The 17,151-nt window shown below is 41.6% G+C and overlaps 1 protein-coding gene across 3 annotated transcripts in view; it reads right to left on the minus strand.

Moving 5' to 3' along the window:
• MPV17L (MPV17 mitochondrial inner membrane protein like) overlaps nt 1–17,151 on the minus strand; it is a 32,712-nt gene that overhangs the window by 13,995 nt on the left and 1,566 nt on the right. Inside the window, exons 2-4 of one of the 3 annotated variants that reach the window (XM_003998853.5) lie at nt 14,495–14,565; nt 10,219–10,248; nt 9,535–10,138 (exon numbers count right to left, since the gene is read on the minus strand). In XM_003998853.5, the coding sequence (XP_003998902.2) occupies nt 9,959–10,138; nt 10,219–10,248; nt 14,495–14,565 (281 nt within the window). In that variant the 3' untranslated portion in view covers nt 9,535–9,958. Of the gene's footprint in view, nt 1–9,534; nt 10,139–10,218; nt 10,249–14,494; nt 14,566–17,151 lie in introns of those variants that run through there. The other 2 variants (XM_023246550.2, XM_023246552.2) reach the window with 2 other exon arrangements.

The following is a 17,151-nucleotide window of genomic DNA, read 5'->3' on the forward strand; positions in this document are numbered from 1 at the left end:
CCCATTATACCCAGAACAGGGTTTTTAAAATTTTAATTCCAGTATAGTTAACATATAGTGTAATATTCGTTTCAGGTGTACAATATAGCCATTCAACACTTCCCTACCCTACGCAGTGCTCATGACAACAAGGGTACTCCTTAATCCCTAATTCACCTAATTCACCCATCCCCCACCCACCTCCCCTCTGGTAACCATCAGCGTGTTCTTATAGTTAAGAGTCTGTTTCTTGGTCTCTCTCTCTCTCTCTCTCTCTCTCTCTTTTACCCACAAAAGCGTGATTCTAATACTGAAACAACAGAAAGGAGCCTAAAATGAAAATGTGGTAAAAACAGCAAGAGTAACCACAGAAAGATCGAGTGTGACCTTGAGGTACGTGAGTATGTGCGTTCATAAACAGGACAGATGTATAAATGTTCCCTGAACTCAACTCCAGAGCAATGCAACACGTTTTTCAAATATGTATTCTCAGTTAAGAATGAACACATTCAATGAGAATTGAATTCTCATTGAATGTGTTCAGGGAAATCTATTTCAGCCAAGACGGTAGGAAAGAATTTAAATCACAAAAGAAGAAATTAGCAGACTCCAGAGCAAAGGAGCCATGTGATCACTAGATGGAAAAAGTAGCCTCAGTAACTTGAAGTTGAAGCTCAAGTTTGCCTCCTTGGTATTTGTAAGAGGAAACTTCATACTGCATTTTTTTTTTTCCTACTTAGGCTCAAAAAGAGTGACTTTTGAGAAGTCAGTTGGGGAAAATTTCAATTCTAAATTTTCGGCTCTTTGAGAGTACGTACGTACATACATAGGAAGTAAGCCAAACATTTGTCAAGAATTCAGTAACTGACAAGGAACACATATAAACAGACAAGGACAACTTGTATCTCAATCCAAAATAAAGGCATAAATTTCATATTTGCGATAAAGATGATTAAGGAAGATTACAGGATGTAAGTCTCATTTCCTTTACATATTTCCCAGAATGTTCGTACCACCGATAACACACAAGAGTCAGAGTCATTTGCTGTGCTTAACTAAAATTCGTTTGCTTTTTCATATACGTGACATCACATTATACCAAAAATTTAATATATGTATTTTATACATAAAATTTAAACTTAAAAACGAAGCAACTCGTGTTGCCCTTACAATACTTCCCACCCCAAATGTGAAAAGAACATCCTGGCTCCATGGCTCAGGGGAATAAGACACTCACACAAGGACTAGAAAATGAACAAATACCCAAAGGGCAATATTCAGCATGGCAGGTGTCTGACCAACTACTTGACCTCAGCATAGAGGCAGAATATCAGACACATTGACTGAGTCCTTCACTAAGAAACACCGCCAAACACTGGAAGGGGCTCAGCTCCAAAAGGGGTTGCCGTTTAACCGGAATCCATTCTCAACCCCCAACATTCACAGAATTCACAACAGACCTACTCCACCCACTGTCAAGCTAAAAACGAACATACAGTCAGTTCTGCTATTTGGCGATTAGCTGGCTCTCTGGCTGAACTTGTGTTTTTAGGTCATAGAGATTTGTGGTCCTAATAGAGAGGCTGTGGGATTAGGGGTGGAAGACCACCCTCACGATATGGTTTCAGGGGTCCCGGAAAGTAATGTTCGGTGTAATTCTGCAACCGTCATGAGCGGGGCAGACAGCCACAATGCAGGAACCACAAACTATGAAATATTAACATATGTAAACAGGGGTATGTAAACAGGTCAGTATTCTCCAGAGAAACGGAACCAATGGGATGTGCATGAATATATAGAGAGAAAGAGATTGATTATAAGGAATTGGCTCACATGATTATGGAAGCAGTTCCCTCTGCCAGGTGAGTTGAAAGCTGGAGATACAGGAGAGCCAATCATTTAGTTCCAATGTGAGTTTGAAAGCCTGGGAACCAGGAGAGCTAATGGTGTGGCTGTCATCTGAAGGTCAACTGCCTCAAAACCCAGAAAGGGCTGATGTTTCCGTTTGAGTCCAAAGGCAGGAGAAAAAAAAAAACAGTATCTCAGTTTGAAGGCAGGCAGGTAGGAAGAATTTTTTCTTACTTGGAGAACATCAGCCTTTTTCTTTTAATTGGGCTTTCAACGGATTAGATGAGGCCCACCCAGATTAGGGAGAGTAATCTGCTTGAACCATTCTAGCTGTTTAAGTACTAATTTCATCTAAAAACACCCTCAGAGAAATGCCCAGAGTAATGTTTGGCCAAATATCTAGACCTCCCAAGGCTCAGCCAAGTTGACACATAAAATTAGCCATTACAAAAGCTTTTCTAGTGATTTGGAGAAAGTCCAACTACAATAATTCCGCCTAATTCTCAAGGACAAATAATCCTGCCTTCTAAAGGTGTGATTAAATGGCTTTCTAAGGGATATGTGCAAATTGGGCACGGGGAATCAAAGCCTACAAGTCACAAGCATCCCTAAGAAACTGAGCCTGGAGCTGGAATAGGTGAAGGTCTGGGCTGTGCTGACCTTAAGACAGGACGGCTGCCTGCATATGGGGATGAAAATGATAGCAAGATCAGTCCAGATTTCTCAGCACCAATCAAGGGGCAAAAAGCAACAGACAAGAAATCCATAAACTACATGAATTCATTCAGTGGTGTCAACAGAGTTTCTGCTGTGTGCTGGACACTTCAGATACAAATATAAATAAGAAACATATCCTTCCCCGGGGCGCCTGGGTGGCTCAGTCAGTTAAGCATCTGACTCTTGATTTCAGCTAAGGTCACAATCCCTTGGTTTTGAGTTGGAGCCCCACAGGGGCTCGGTGCTGAATAGCATGGAGCCTGCTTGAGATTCTCCCTGTTTCTCTGCCCCTCCCCCACTCGTTCTCTCTCTCTCTCTCTCTCTCTCTCTCTCTCTCTCTCTCTCTCTCTCCCCCTCTCTCTCTCAAAATGTATAAATAAACTTAAAAAAAAAGAAGCATGTTCCTCGCTCCAAAATCTCACCATCTGGTAGGGAGTACAAATATGCAAATAGATAATGACCACCCATTCTGGAAAGTTTACGGTACATTGTGATGACCTTGGTTCGGCTGGTTTCAAGCCAATGGGAAGTGGACGGCATATCAGAAGACTCCTGCCAAAAATACATCATCTTCTCTCCACCTCTTTGAACCACAGCGATCATTCCTGAAACTCCATCCAGAGATTTGTGTTAGCAATTAAAAAAAAAATCTCAGCTAGAAAGGCTCTCTTCCACATCTCAGTAAATTAGTTTAATAAACTCCTTTTCTACATCTACCTGAAATCAGCCACAGGAAGAGAATGGGAGTTTTGAGAGGCAAGGAAAGGAAACAAGAACTAATTTGGAAGATACAGTATTACAGCCAGAGAGCATGCAGGGAAAGGGCACCTAGATGGAAGAGGGCATCTCTGAAAAGAAAATGGGCAAGGCAAGGTCTCAATCTTCAGGCACAAGAATCCATTAATTTTCTAATACTTTTAGAACATGAACCCAAGTTCAAATGGAAGCTGCCTCCAGAATGTTTACTCACTTCAAAATTCTCCTTTATTGCTGATCAGAATGAGGGGGTCTCTGCTACCATCTCTCTAAAGCATGACTGCCGTGCCATTGAACTGCTCCAGCCCCTGATCTCATCACAGTTACTCTGTCCTGGAGTGTTTGGGTGGTCATGGATGGGGGGAGGGGGTGAAGGACAGAAGGGGGTTAGGTATGGCCATTCGACAGAGAAAGAAGAATATATTGGTGAATAAAGATTTAAGGAAAGACAGACTTACAAAAGGGAAGAGAACTAAAAGCAAAGCTTTTAATTGATATATATCCAAAATGTTACTCAATTATTAATTACTCACTTCTGTTCACTTGGTTGGCTACTGCTCTCAGCTCTTTATGGGTTACCTTTACAAGCAGGGGGAGGGGCAGAGAGAGAGAGAGCCGGGAGAGACACAGAGACAGAGAGAGAGAGAATCCCAAGCAGGATCCCTGCTGTCACTGCAGAGTCCAACTCGGGGCTCGATCTCATGAACCATGATATCGTGACTTCAACCAGGATCCAGAGTTGGATGCTTAACCGATTGAGCCACCCAGGCATCCTTATCTGTTATCTTTAAACTCCAAGTACATACTTGATCCTTAAACTCTGATTTCCCCTTTCACTCATTGGCCTTTGGCAGTATTAAGAGGAAATATTTCAGTTTTTAAATTGCATTTTTTGTGATTTGGTTCCTTTAGATTCCAAACATTATGGGTAAAACTAGATTGAATGTAGCCAATTGTAAAGTCTAAATCCTCAGGCACAAAAATCTACTAACTTTCTAATACTTTCAGAAGATGAACCTAATTTCTGAATGCAAGCTGCCTCCAGAATATATTGTTAAGTATGTTCTGGATAGAATTTGTTTTGCTACATATTCCGTAAAAATCCACATAAAATTCCACTGAACTAAAAGTAAATTGCCCACGTAGCAAAAAAGATTTTTTGAAAGCTTCAAACAGATTCTAAAGGGTGACAATCTTTGGAAGAAAAACAGTAAACAAATAAAGTATATAACAATGATACGTGAGTTAGAAATTGTAGTTTTAGGTAACATACCTCAACTAAAGAGCCTACCTACGTTTAATTTGGTTGGTTGTGGTTAATATAGTGATCTGGTGACCTATTTTCATACAACCTCAAATATCAAAGTTCAATCTCTTATCTACAATTTTATTGTAAAAGAAATCAATTTTTCTTCAAAGAATTAAAAAAAACAGACTTATAATTATTAATAAAGTCCTACAATGTTGAAATGTTTTTCTCTTTGAACTGTATCTCTTAGTGGCTTTAATTCCTTACGTTCATGAAACGTTTTTATTCTGGCCCCAAAAGTATCCATACAAATCAGGAAAAGTTTTCCCAAAGCATCCTTCATTTGTATGAACCCCTAAATGCCAAATTCACTAGCTATATAGAGTGGACAAATGATCGATTACTTTATCTACCCAATCGCCTTACTGCACAGATTTTGAGGAAAATATTTTCACGTGCTTCTCTCAAACTTGGTATTAGAAAATGTAAACATATGCAAACTTATACATTGCCTAATTCTCTCTCCCCAAACCATGATATAGATAATAGGGAATCACTTTTATTAATTTTCCTACAAATGAAAAATACCAATAAGTTGCAAATCATGCATGATTTTTTACATACAAGTAAGCTAGCTAGAAGCATTTACATTACCCAAAGTTGAGGAAGGGTCAGTGGACATTTCCCTCTAGGTTAGAACTTAAAGACCTTTTCTTGGGGCACCTGGGTGGCTCAGTCGATTGAACATCCAACTCTTGATTTTGGCTCAAGTCATGATCCCAGGAATGTAGGATCAAGCCCTGCATCCATACTCAATGTGGAGATTTTCACTCTTAAGATTCTCTCTCTCTCTCTCTCTCTCTCTCTCTCTCTCTCTCTCTCTCTCTCTTCCTCTGCCCCTCTTCCTCACTCCCATTCTCTCTCTGATAAGATAAGATACTTTTCTTGCTTTGTCTTTTAAGATCTCATCTCATCTGATCCCATCCTACAATCATCATCATTCCACGTTGCAGACCTCTAGTCTTGTGACTGTCCATCCTTTGGGACCCAACTTAGGCATCTCCTCCAGGAAGCCTTCCTAGATTACTCAGGGCACCATGATTTCAAAGTACCTGCTGCTTATACCACTAACCTACGACTGGGTGGTTTTATCTGTGTAAAATCCAAGCTTTCCATTGACCACTTGTCATAGATGCTGCTCAAGCACTCAATGATGAGTTGGACTAGATGTCCTGAGAAATTGATTATCAATTTTTTTTTTTTTACTTTTACTCCCAAATAGACCATGATTCTTTCCACACACTTCTCATCATGTTGTTTATCCTCTTTACACCCCCACACTGGCCATTTAATAACATTTGTTGGATGTTTACATGAAGGCTAGGATTATGGTTATTTTATCTGTTACTTTATCTGGTGGATAATAAGAATGGTCACATCCATTTGTATGGAAGTAAAGATCGCCCCTGGATTGGGAAATAATTTCTCTCAGTTATTTGGGTAAGAGGTCTATCTCCGAGACTGGAAATGGGAACCAGTCATCCAATAAGACAGGACTCGAGCACTCTTGATATTAATGACAGCTCCCTGGTGGTGGTGGTCAATGGTATTATCAAACAGTGACAATCACAGAGTCAGAAAAAAGGAATGCTGGAAGGTACTATTCGAGGTACAAGGTAACTACCCCAAATGCCTGGACCAAGGACAGGATTTGTGATCTCTGAGTTCAAACTAACTCATGAGACGACCAGAATTTGGTATTCTGGGGGCACCTCAAAGGCTCAGTCAGTTAAGTGTCCAACTCTTGATTTTGGCTCAGGTTATGATCTCATGGGTCATGAGTTTGAGCCCCGCATTGGGCTCTGCACTCACAGTGCACAGCCTGCTTGGGATCCCCTCTCTCTGCCCCTCCTCTGCTTGCATTCTTTCTCTGTCTCTCTCAAAAATAAATAAACATGAAAAAAATAAACAAAGAATTCAGTATTCTGTAAAATTTTTATAAAAAAATGGTTTTGACAGGGGCACCTGGGTGGTCAGTCAGTTAAACATCCGACTTCAGCTCAGGTCACGATCTCACGGTTCATGAGTTCCCTCCCCACGTTGGGCTCTGCTCTGACAGCTCAGAGCCTGGAGCCTGCTTCAGATTCTATGTCTCCCTCTCTTGCTGCCCCTCCCTCACTTGTGCTCTCTCTCTCTCAAAAACAAAATAAAACAAACATTAAAAAAATGATAATGTGCCATGTCATATACCCCTCTGCATCTTTCTTTTAAAAAAATGCTTTTGACATTTTTCAAATTCCCCTTTCAAATTTCCCTTTTGTTTTCCACACGCATTAAGTAAAGTTAGTTGTCTTTGAAAATCTGGTCTGTCTCATGTCTGTTCATGGAAACGAATTATAGGCTTTGCCTTTGCCTGAGCAAGCACGGGGCCAGAAGAACACGGTGGGCAACACACAAGGGCGTTAAAGAAACCTTACAGAATGGGAAAATCAGGAGGAACAGTGGGGGCCACCTGTTAAATTCCAAACCTGGGGAGGTTTAGGGTTTACCAAGAGTGGCAGCATTTTATTTATTTTTATAAATGTTTATTTATCTATTTTTGAGAGAAGGAGGGATGGGGAGGGGCAGAGAGAGAGGGAGCAAGAGAATACCAACCAAGCTCCATGCTGTCAGTGCAGAGCCCGATGCGGGGCTCGAACTCGGGAACCATGAGATCCTGACCTGAGCCAAAATCAAGAGTTGGACACTTAAGGGACTGAGCCACCAGGGTGCCCCAGCAGCATTTTAAAACAGACAAACAGGGGCGCCTGGGTGGCGCAGTCGATTGAGCGTCCGACTTCAGCCAGGTCACGATCTCGCGGTCCGGGAGTTCGAGCCCCGCGTCGGGCTCTGGGCTGATGGCTCAGAGCCTGGAGCCTGTTTCCGATTCTGTGTCTCCCTCTCTCTCTGCCCCTCCCCCGTTCATGCTCTGTCTCTCTCTGTCCCAAAAATAAATAAACGTTGAAAAAAAAAAAAAAACAGACAAACATTGCATTACTTGGAGTAACTTTCATTTCTCACAATAAAACATGAAAGTACTATTGCATAAAAATCAGAAGTGTATCGCTTGCAAAAACTCAGAGCATGCATGCCATATGTTCTCTACCGCACAGGGCAGCACTTGACTGAGTAAAGATGATCACACTCATTTATGAATAATAAGCTCTTCCCCCTTGACGGTATAAACAAGGTCTGTGTTCCAATTACTTCTTTTTAAAAATCTTTTTAAATATTTATTTTTGGGAGAGCGAGAGACAGGGCACAAGTGGGGGAGGGGCGGAGAGAGAGGGAGACACAGTATCTGAAGCAGGCTTTGGGCTCCGAGCCATCAGCACAGAGCCCAATGCAGGGCTCGAACCCACGAGCTGCGAGATCATGACCTGAGCCGAAGTCAGACGCTTAACCGATTGGGCCACCCAGGCGCCCCTGTGTTCCCAATTACTTCTATACAAAATGCAATTATTCCATCAAAAAAGTAATGCTGAAGCTTGTCTAAAAGATTGCCAGGCAGTACTTTATCATAGTTACTCTAGATACACTTTTTCAATGACAAAATCTGTCTTATATATTATGAAATAGCTGTTGTATTAACTACTTTCAAAATAATCCTAGTACTGTAACAAATTTTAGAATTAAGCTATCTAGAAATGTTCTCACCATTCTCCCAATAATGTAAAATATATTAATACCTAGTAAATTCAAATAAATCATAGACATGATATAGTTAGGACTTAAACGCATTTATATTACAAATTATATGAATTATATGCTTAAAATTCTTAAGTGCATATTCCTTAATTAATCTTAAATACAAATTCTCAAGATAAATGCATGAACGCTTCAGCTCTTCCCATGTTAAAACTTGTGAAATGCTCATGAAAACTCGTGAAAAACAGCATTGGGGTGCAATTTTTAGGTGAAGTTTGCTGAACCTTCCTGAGATATCCACAGCATTTTTAGACCCACTGGTTTTGAGGTTAGACAAACAGTAAATCAGAAAGTCTAGATCAGGTATCTCACACCTGCCTCAAAGACTGCCCATAAAGATTTATTTGAAAACGCTGATTTTTAAAAATATAACATCGCTGTGAAATTTGGGGTAACTGTTTTCCTTGGAAACCTATGAAATAGAGTTTTCCTTCCAGAGGAAGAAAATTTGTTCATTGTCTTAGAAAAGAAACTTCACTCAATATATTTTTTTAAATTTTTAAAAATGTTTGTTTTATTTTTGAGAGAGACAGAGCATGAGGGGGAGAGGCAAAGAGAGAGGGAGACACAGAATCCAAAGCAGGCTCCAGGCTCTGAGCTGTCAGCACAGACCCCGACGTGGGGCCTGAACCCATAAACCACGAGACCATGACCTGAGCCGAAGTCATCCATCACTTAACCAACTGAGCCACCAAGGCGCCCCTCAATATATTTCTTTAAGAAGCCAGATGTTGTGTATATTTCCTAAGTCTGGAATACAGATATGGGATACTTCGGTCAGCTGAATTTACTCAAAACTAGAACACATGAACTAAAAAGTACTTAACTTCAAAATTACAATAGTTGTATGGGGCGCCTCGGTGGGTCAGTCGGCTAAGTTTCCCACCTCAGCTTAGGTCACGATCTCACGGTTCGTGGGTTTGGGCCCTGCATCAGGCACTGTGCTGACAGCTCGGAGCCTGGAGCCTGCTTCAGATTCTGTGTCTCCCTATCTCTCTGCCCCTCCCCTACTCATGCTCTCTCTCAAAAATAAACAAACGTTAAAAAAAAATTTTCAAAATTACAATAGTAGAAGACATCCATGAAATACATTTCTATACAGGACACACCAATCACATACTATTTTTTTTTTTTGATGGCATAAAATGTTCTTACAGAACTTAGCATCAGGAGAACAAGAAATTATTCTATAAAGTATTTCCAGAAAAAAAAATCCAGTTATTCAATCTTCTCCTTGATTGAGCTCTATGTAAACACCAATTTACTTATATAAGGAATATTTTTGGTATAAAAGTTCAACAGATGCAAAGTGTTTAGGAGACAACCTGAGATTTTAGAAGCAAAATGGGTTCTTTAAATCAACTGGCATTAAAATATTAGAATCGAAATAGTAATAATTGCAAAATGCCATGATGGCACAGTGGTCACCAAAGTATTAGAGACACGAACACAATAGAGAAGTGATACTTTCAGACTAGCATGGGGAAAAAAGGTTTGAATAAAATTTAAAGTATTCATTGATACTTAATCAGTGGGTCTATGCAATAGTAATTCTCCAAAATGGAGCACATAACTGATGAGTAGACTCTTATCTGCAAGCAATCCACTGCATTAAAAAATAAAATAAAATAAATCCGTCATTGTCAGGGAGTCCTTGGCTTCTCATTTCTCGGGAGGCCTTTCAACGGCACCGGCCTCTTTCACATGAAGGAAGGTGAAAGCAGACTTGAATGTGCCATCACCGCTCTGTTGTGAAAAGCAGAGGAAGGTAGCCCACAGAAAACCACAAAGTCCAGTGTAAGCTGTCCTCCAGTGCGTGGGAACCAAGCTGAAGTTGGTCAGCTGTAACAGAAAGAAAGAGTATGCTAGGCTCCAGACAAACCACAGCCATGAATTAGCATTCCGAGTCGTTCGACACTCACCTGCACAAAGGGCCAGTACATCAGACCACTCTGGAATAAAGAAAAACTTTATTAGAATGCGTTTTAATCACACACACACACACACACACACACACACACACACACAATCCCACAGCTCATGCCATGAAAGATTAAGAAATACCAGGCAGATAAAATGTGGAGGTGATATTATGTTTCAGACTAAGCCGATTAAATCAGACTACTTAAAGTCTCTCAAGCAGAAGAGGGTAAGAGCTGTGCAAAGAGATTTCAGGTACGAGATATTTATATTAGTCATATCCACAGACCCAGAATGAGAAGACTCTCAGAATCAGTACCATTTCTCTTAGCCGCTTTCAAAATAACAACATATATTTATACATTGTGGTTTTACTGTTAGGCCAGGCAAATGCTATAGAGTGTGTGTGTGTGTGTGTGTGTGTGTGTGTGTGTGTGTGTGTGTGTGTTAAAAGAGATAGAGAGCACTAGTGGGGGAGAGGGACAGAGAGAGGTAGAGAGAATGATACACAGGCCCAATGCCCAGAGCGGAGCTGATGTGGGTCTCCAACCCACCACCCTGAATCATGACCTGAGCCAAAATCAAGAGTTGGACGCTGAGCCAACTGAGCCACCCAGATGCCCCAGGAATATATTTATAAAAGGATCATCAGTAAAGTTTTAAATTTTTCATTTTTCATGGAATGATTTGTTAATAACATAGTCTATGTCACACAATGAGAGCCAGAGGGGACTCTAATTTTATCTAAAACGTTTGATTTTTTATGTAAAAAGATTGAAGGCAAATAATATATTCTACTATTTCTTGCTATAGAATAAGTTTAGCTGACATTCTCGTGTATTACAAAATACCGCCAAAAAGGGAGTATTTTGTTTTGGGGGTTTTGTTGTGGGGGTTTTTTGTTGCTGTTTTTTAAGGGGAGAAGCAAAACTGTATTCTTCAAAAACTAAAGTGTTGAGGGGCACCTGGGTGGCTCAGTCAGTTAAGTGTCCGACTTTGGCCCAGGTCACGATCTCATGGCTTGTGAGTTCAAGCCCCCGCCCACGGAGCTCTGTGCTGACAGCTCAGAGCCTGGAGCCTGCTTCAGATGCTGTGTCTCCGTCTCTCTCTCCTTCTCTGCTCCTCCCCCACTCGCAGTCTGCTTCTCTCTCTCTCTCTCTCTCTCTCTCTCTCTCTATCAAAAATAAAAATAAAAAAATTAAGAAAAATATATCAGTGTTGTAATAGACAAAAGAAGGCTAAGGAAATTTTCCCAATTAATGGAGACTAAAGAGACAGGACAACTAAATGCACTACCTGACCCTAGACTGCATCCTCTACCTTTTGAAAGGAAAAGAAATGCTGTAAAGACCATTAGATAGTGAATTTACAAACATGGTATAAAGTTGGTGGGTGAGATAAAAGGATTATTACCGTTGTTAAATGTATCGAAGTTGCTAACTCTGCTGTGGTTATATAAAAGAACATATTTATTCTTAGAAAATAGATACTTAAGTATCTAGGGGTAAAGGGTAATTCTGTGTGTAATTTACCCTCAAATGATCCAGAGAAACAGATAGAAAGATCGATGGACAGATGGATAGAGCCAGGAAATAATAAAACAAATAGGCAAAATGTTAACTATAGGCGAATATGGGTAAAGGGTATTCTTTGAACTATTCTGTTATTTTTCTGTCAGCTTGAAATCATTTCCAAGTTAAAGTTTTAAAAACCTATAAAAGATGGGGCATCTGGGTGGCTCAGTCAGTTAAGCATCTGACTTCGGCTCAGGTAATGATCTCACGGTTCATGAGTTCGAGCCCCTCATCTGTCTCCGTGCTGACAGCTCAGGGCCTGGAGCCTGCTTCAGATTCTGTGTCTCCCGCTTTCTACCCCTGCCCTGCTGGCTCGCTCTCTGTCTCTCAAAAATAAACATAAAAAATTAAAAAAAATAAAAACCTATAAAAGAGAAGAATGTAATACAAGATATATTTCTAAGAGGGAATATACCTGAGCCACCATATTACAGGTAGTGAAAGGAGACATAAATTGCATGCTATCTGTACAAAACAAAGTAAAAACTCAAGTACTACCTACATGTAAACAACAAATAAATGAGACATGTTCTTTCCACCTTCATCCAAAGAACTTGGATTGGGCATGCGGTTGATTCCTCAGCAACCAAAAAGCAATTCTGCTTTCACTCACATGTCCCTTGGGCTACAAGAAAGCCTTTGTGACAGATTCTTTTTGGACGCTTCTTGTCTTCCAACTCCTAGTGTTTGTGCTCTTGGTTTCATTGATCAAGCTTGGCTCAAAAGCCTGGTTTTAACCAGTTTCTCCCATATCTAATATCCTTCTCTCTGGGCTCTCCTCTGTGCATCTGGAAGTCTCCCTTTGGATATTCTAATGGCATCTAGAATTCAATATTTCTCAAACTGAACTCATCTACCTTTTTTCCCCAATCGGCTCGCTATCCTCTATGCACTATCCCAAGTGATGAGCTACCACTCAAGGCAGAGACCTGTGGGCCATCCTAGATGCGTCCTTGCCCAGTACCCCAACCACCAATCATTCACCCAGAGCGACAAATTCTACCTCCTAAATAGCTCTCCAATCAGTCCTATTTTTTTTAAGTTTTATTTATGTATTTTGCGAGCATGAGTGGGGGAAGGGCAGAGAGAGAGGGAGAGAGAAAATCCCAAGCAGGCTTCGCACTGACAACTTGGGGCTCTATCTCATGAACCGTGAGATCATGACCTGATCCGAGATCAAGAGCCCAACGCTTAACCGACTGAGCCACCCAGGCACTCCCCCGCCATTCTCTGTTTCTAATGTGACCTCGGTTACACTGACCCTCTAGCTGGTTTCTCCTGCCACTATTCCTGACGTATAGGATCCTTGGCAGGATATCCAACACCCAATAAAAGTGGCCTGTGTGTCTTCGTTAAGGGAGGAGAATCTGAAAGACCTGCAAGTCCCTGCTTAAAGCCCCTTTCTTTCCCAATTCTGCCGGCTTGCTCTTTTTTTTTTAAAACGTTACATGTAGATGCCTCCATAGGATCTCTGACATAATGGGCAAACTTGTTTCTTTTTCCAAAATAAAGCAGAAGAAAATCACATTTGGATTTGTGAGTCCCGGTGGGCTCCTGATTTCTGCCCCAAGGGAAATAACAAGAGCTCTGAATACTCTTTCCCCTTAAAGGAGAAGAAACTGGGGCGCCTGGGTGGCTCAGTCGGTTGAGTGTCCGACTTCAGCTCAGGTCATGATCTCACGGTCCGTGAGTTCGAGCCCCTCTTTGGGCTCTGTGCTGATGGCTCAGAACCTGGAGCCTGCTTCAGATTCTGTGTCTCCCTCTCTCTCTGATCCTCCCCTGTTCACGCTCTGTCTCTCTCTGTCTCAAAAATAAATAAACATTAAAAAAAAAAAAAAAGGAGAAGAAACTGTCCCTGAGCATAATGGCAGGGGGGGTGGGGAGGGGAGCATGCAGCTTCCACCCTCCCTACCATCTGCCTCCAACCATCAAGCAGGCAATGCTGATTCTGGGGCTCAGTATTACTCCATAGAAGATGCCAGAATCAGTACAGGCAGTAGCCCGGTGTGGCTTGGCACCGCCTCTGTTAGGGAATTAAACACACGTGAAGCCCAAGGCCCAGTCTGTGCATATTCGGCCCTCCTGAAAACTCACTTAATTGGGATTAATAGAATAAAACATGCTCTAGGCCAGGGACAGAAAGCACCCCTGATTTTGCCAGGCCTTCAGGGTGCTGCTCAATAAATCTTCAGGGAATAAGTTAATAAATACTTGTTGGACTGGGTTGTGTATATTTGTATTGAGCAAACGGTGCGACACGTGACTTGCTTTGAGTCTAGAAGTGATCTTGGGGAACATCCTTCACAGGGACGCAGCAGAATGTACACCTGGGGACATTGGCTCTGAATGGGCATGATTCCATTAATCACTCATCTGTTACTATTCCTCTTGTGCACCAACCTCTTTGGGTCCAAACTTCACTAAATAAACTATACCCATGATAAGAGTAAATTTTCAAAACAGGACTCATCATGAACATTGACTAAAATTCAGACACTCATGTATAGACACTCCCAATATAGAGACACCCTTAAAGCGTCTTACTCATTCACTAGCAAAACAATCTTAAGATCTCTCCATCAATATACCGTCCCCTGGTGCCAACCAACTGGAGCCCTAACTTAAGAAGAGTTTCCTTAAAATGTACTTAATTTTACAAATATACGAAAAGATCTGCGTTACCTTTTCAAAAGTCTGTTCTTACCTTGTACGTATCCCAGAATTTCTGTTTCAGGTCCAAAAATATGTCATCCTTTTCCTGGAGAATACTCATGCCTATTTGTAAAAACACACACCAAAAGAATTTTTGAAAGATTCAGTGGGAAGAATACTGCCTAACAGTTAAAATTTCCTATTTCAAAATGCAAAGTAGCCGGTGGTATCTTCTCATTCATCATGTCCCTTCTGACCCAACAGTGAAAACGACATAACCTCCATTCTAAAACCAGATAAATCTTTGGGCACCTAGGTGGCTCAGTTGGTTGGGCATCCAACTCTTGATTTTGGCTCAGGTCATGATTTCACGGTTCATAGGATGGAGCCCCAAGTCAGGTTCCAGGCTGACAGCAAGGACCTACTTAGGATTTTCTCTCCCTCTCTCTCTGCCCCTCCCCTGCGCATCTTCTCTGACTTTCTCTCTGTCTCAAAATAAACAGTTTTTAAAAACAAAAAATAAAATTTGAAAAATCCTTAAATAAATAAACAAAAACTGGATAAATCTTAAAGGAGTGATAAATATGAAGTAGAAATAGCAGAGTATAAAAGTGATAGAAAAAGTACACATTTTTTTTTTAATTTTAAGAGAATTCACAGCATTCAGATAGCAGGATGATTGGTGACTTCTCTGCCTTCCAAACTTTTTGTAAGATGTTTAAAGTTTTAGAAATATAGAGGTGCCTAGGTGGCTCAGTTGGTTAAGCGTCCAACTCTTGATTTTGGCTCAGGTCATGATCTCCTGATGCGTGAGATCAAGCACCGCATTGGGCTCCAGGCTGACAGTGGGGAACCTGCTTGGGATTCTCTCTTTCCCTCTCTCTCTCTGTCCCTCTCCTGCTCACAGGCGCACACACATGATCTCTCTCTCTCTCTCTCTCTCTCTCTCTCAAAATAAAAACTTTAGGGGCGCCTGGGTGGCGCAGTCGGCTAAGCGTCCGACTTCAGCCAGGTCACTATCTCGTGGTCCGTGAGTTCCAGCCCCGCGTCAGGCTCTGGGCTGATGGCTCGGAGCCTGGAGCCTGTTTCCGATTCTGTGTCTCCCTATCTCTCTGCCCCTCCCCCGTTCATGCTCTGTTTCTCTCTGTCCCAAAAAAATAAATAAACGTTGAAAAAAATAAATAAATAAATAAATAAAAATAAAAAAATAAAAACTTTAAAAAATAATTAATAAATGAATGAACAAATATTTAATTTCCTTCTTTAAAAAAAAAAGTGGCTGACGGACCCTGGGTGCTCTGGCAACTACAAAGTTCCCCCTCAATATTCTAATCAGAATTATTCCAGTATCATTATTCCAACCAGAATCTGAAAGCAAGAACATTGCTTGAGCCTTCCTACCAACATTCTGAAAACTTTGCATGTTCAACAACCCTGAAAAGAAATTCAGGGAGCAAAGACAAAATCCTCCTATTTTAGGAAGGAGTAAAAATAAAAGTGCTTTAAAAATTCTCCTTCAAATCTGATTAGGAGGAAGGGGAAATGAGAGGTGTTTTTTTCAGCCTATTGCAAGGGATTTTTAGAACAGAATTTAGGAGAATACCCTTGCATGCAAGTATTGGTAAGGTCGGGTTCCACTTACCCAGCACTAATTAAGCGTTAAGCGCTTTATGTGCCTTATTCCATTTGACTCCCCTCTCCAACAATCTGCGGATGTTGGTAGTTACAGAAGCAGAAAAATGAGCTTGGGGAGGTTAATATTATACCACGTCCAACCCGGGTGCAGATTCCCAGCTGGACCTCTCCATCATAATCCAAGCTCCCCCAGGTGGCCCCAGCACAAAGGATCATCTGATACAGGCAATTTCCCAGTTGGAAATGCCTGGAACAAACATCCAACCCACTCCTCCCACCTTCATTTTCACACGAGGAGAGGGAAATCGGGCCAGAAATCTATAAAAGCAAAACAAAGCAGCCATCTGGGTAGGGATCCATGTCAAGAACCAAGAGCCTCAGACTTGAACCACAGGCCTCCTGGAGCCTGGTTACCGAGGCTTCTTTCTGCTTTCACACACAGTGACAACACCCTAGATTAAGAACACGGTATGGGGGTGCCTGGGTGGCTCAGTCGGTTAAGCGTCCGACTTTGGCTCAGGTCATGATCTCACAGCTCGTGGGTTTGGGCCCTGTTTCAGGCTCTGTGCTGACAGCTCTGAGCCTGGAGCCTACTTTGGAATCTGTGTCTCCCTCTCTCTGCCCCTCCCTAGCTCGTGCTCTGTCTGTCTCTATCTCTCAAAAATAAATAAATGTTAAAAAAAATTTTTTTTTTTTTTAAAGAACATGGTATGGAATGGATTGTGTGGATTATGTTGTCTTTCGGCAAATCACTTAACCCCCTTCGAATCTCAGTTTTCTGCTCTGCAACACAGCAATAATAAAGTGGATCTGCCTCCCTTGGTTGTTTGAAGATCAAATGGGAATCCGGTTCCCAGAGGCCCAGCCCCTAGGTCCCAAATCCTCACCAGCGTTCAAGACCACTGCAGTAATGGCCACGAGGAACCTCCTTGCCAATGTGGCATGGAAGTCACACCTTGGTACCAGGCACCCGGCAGCCCCAGCCTTGGGTCCTCTATTTCCCTGACCCCACTGACCCCATCAGCCATGGGATAGCTGAGCCTACAGCAGGCAACGAGGCCCTTCATGCTTCCT

The sequence above is a fragment of the Felis catus genome, chromosome E3 (assembly GCF_018350175.1).
Source record: "Felis catus isolate Fca126 chromosome E3, F.catus_Fca126_mat1.0, whole genome shotgun sequence".
Taxonomy (NCBI): Eukaryota; Metazoa; Chordata; class Mammalia; order Carnivora; family Felidae; genus Felis; species Felis catus.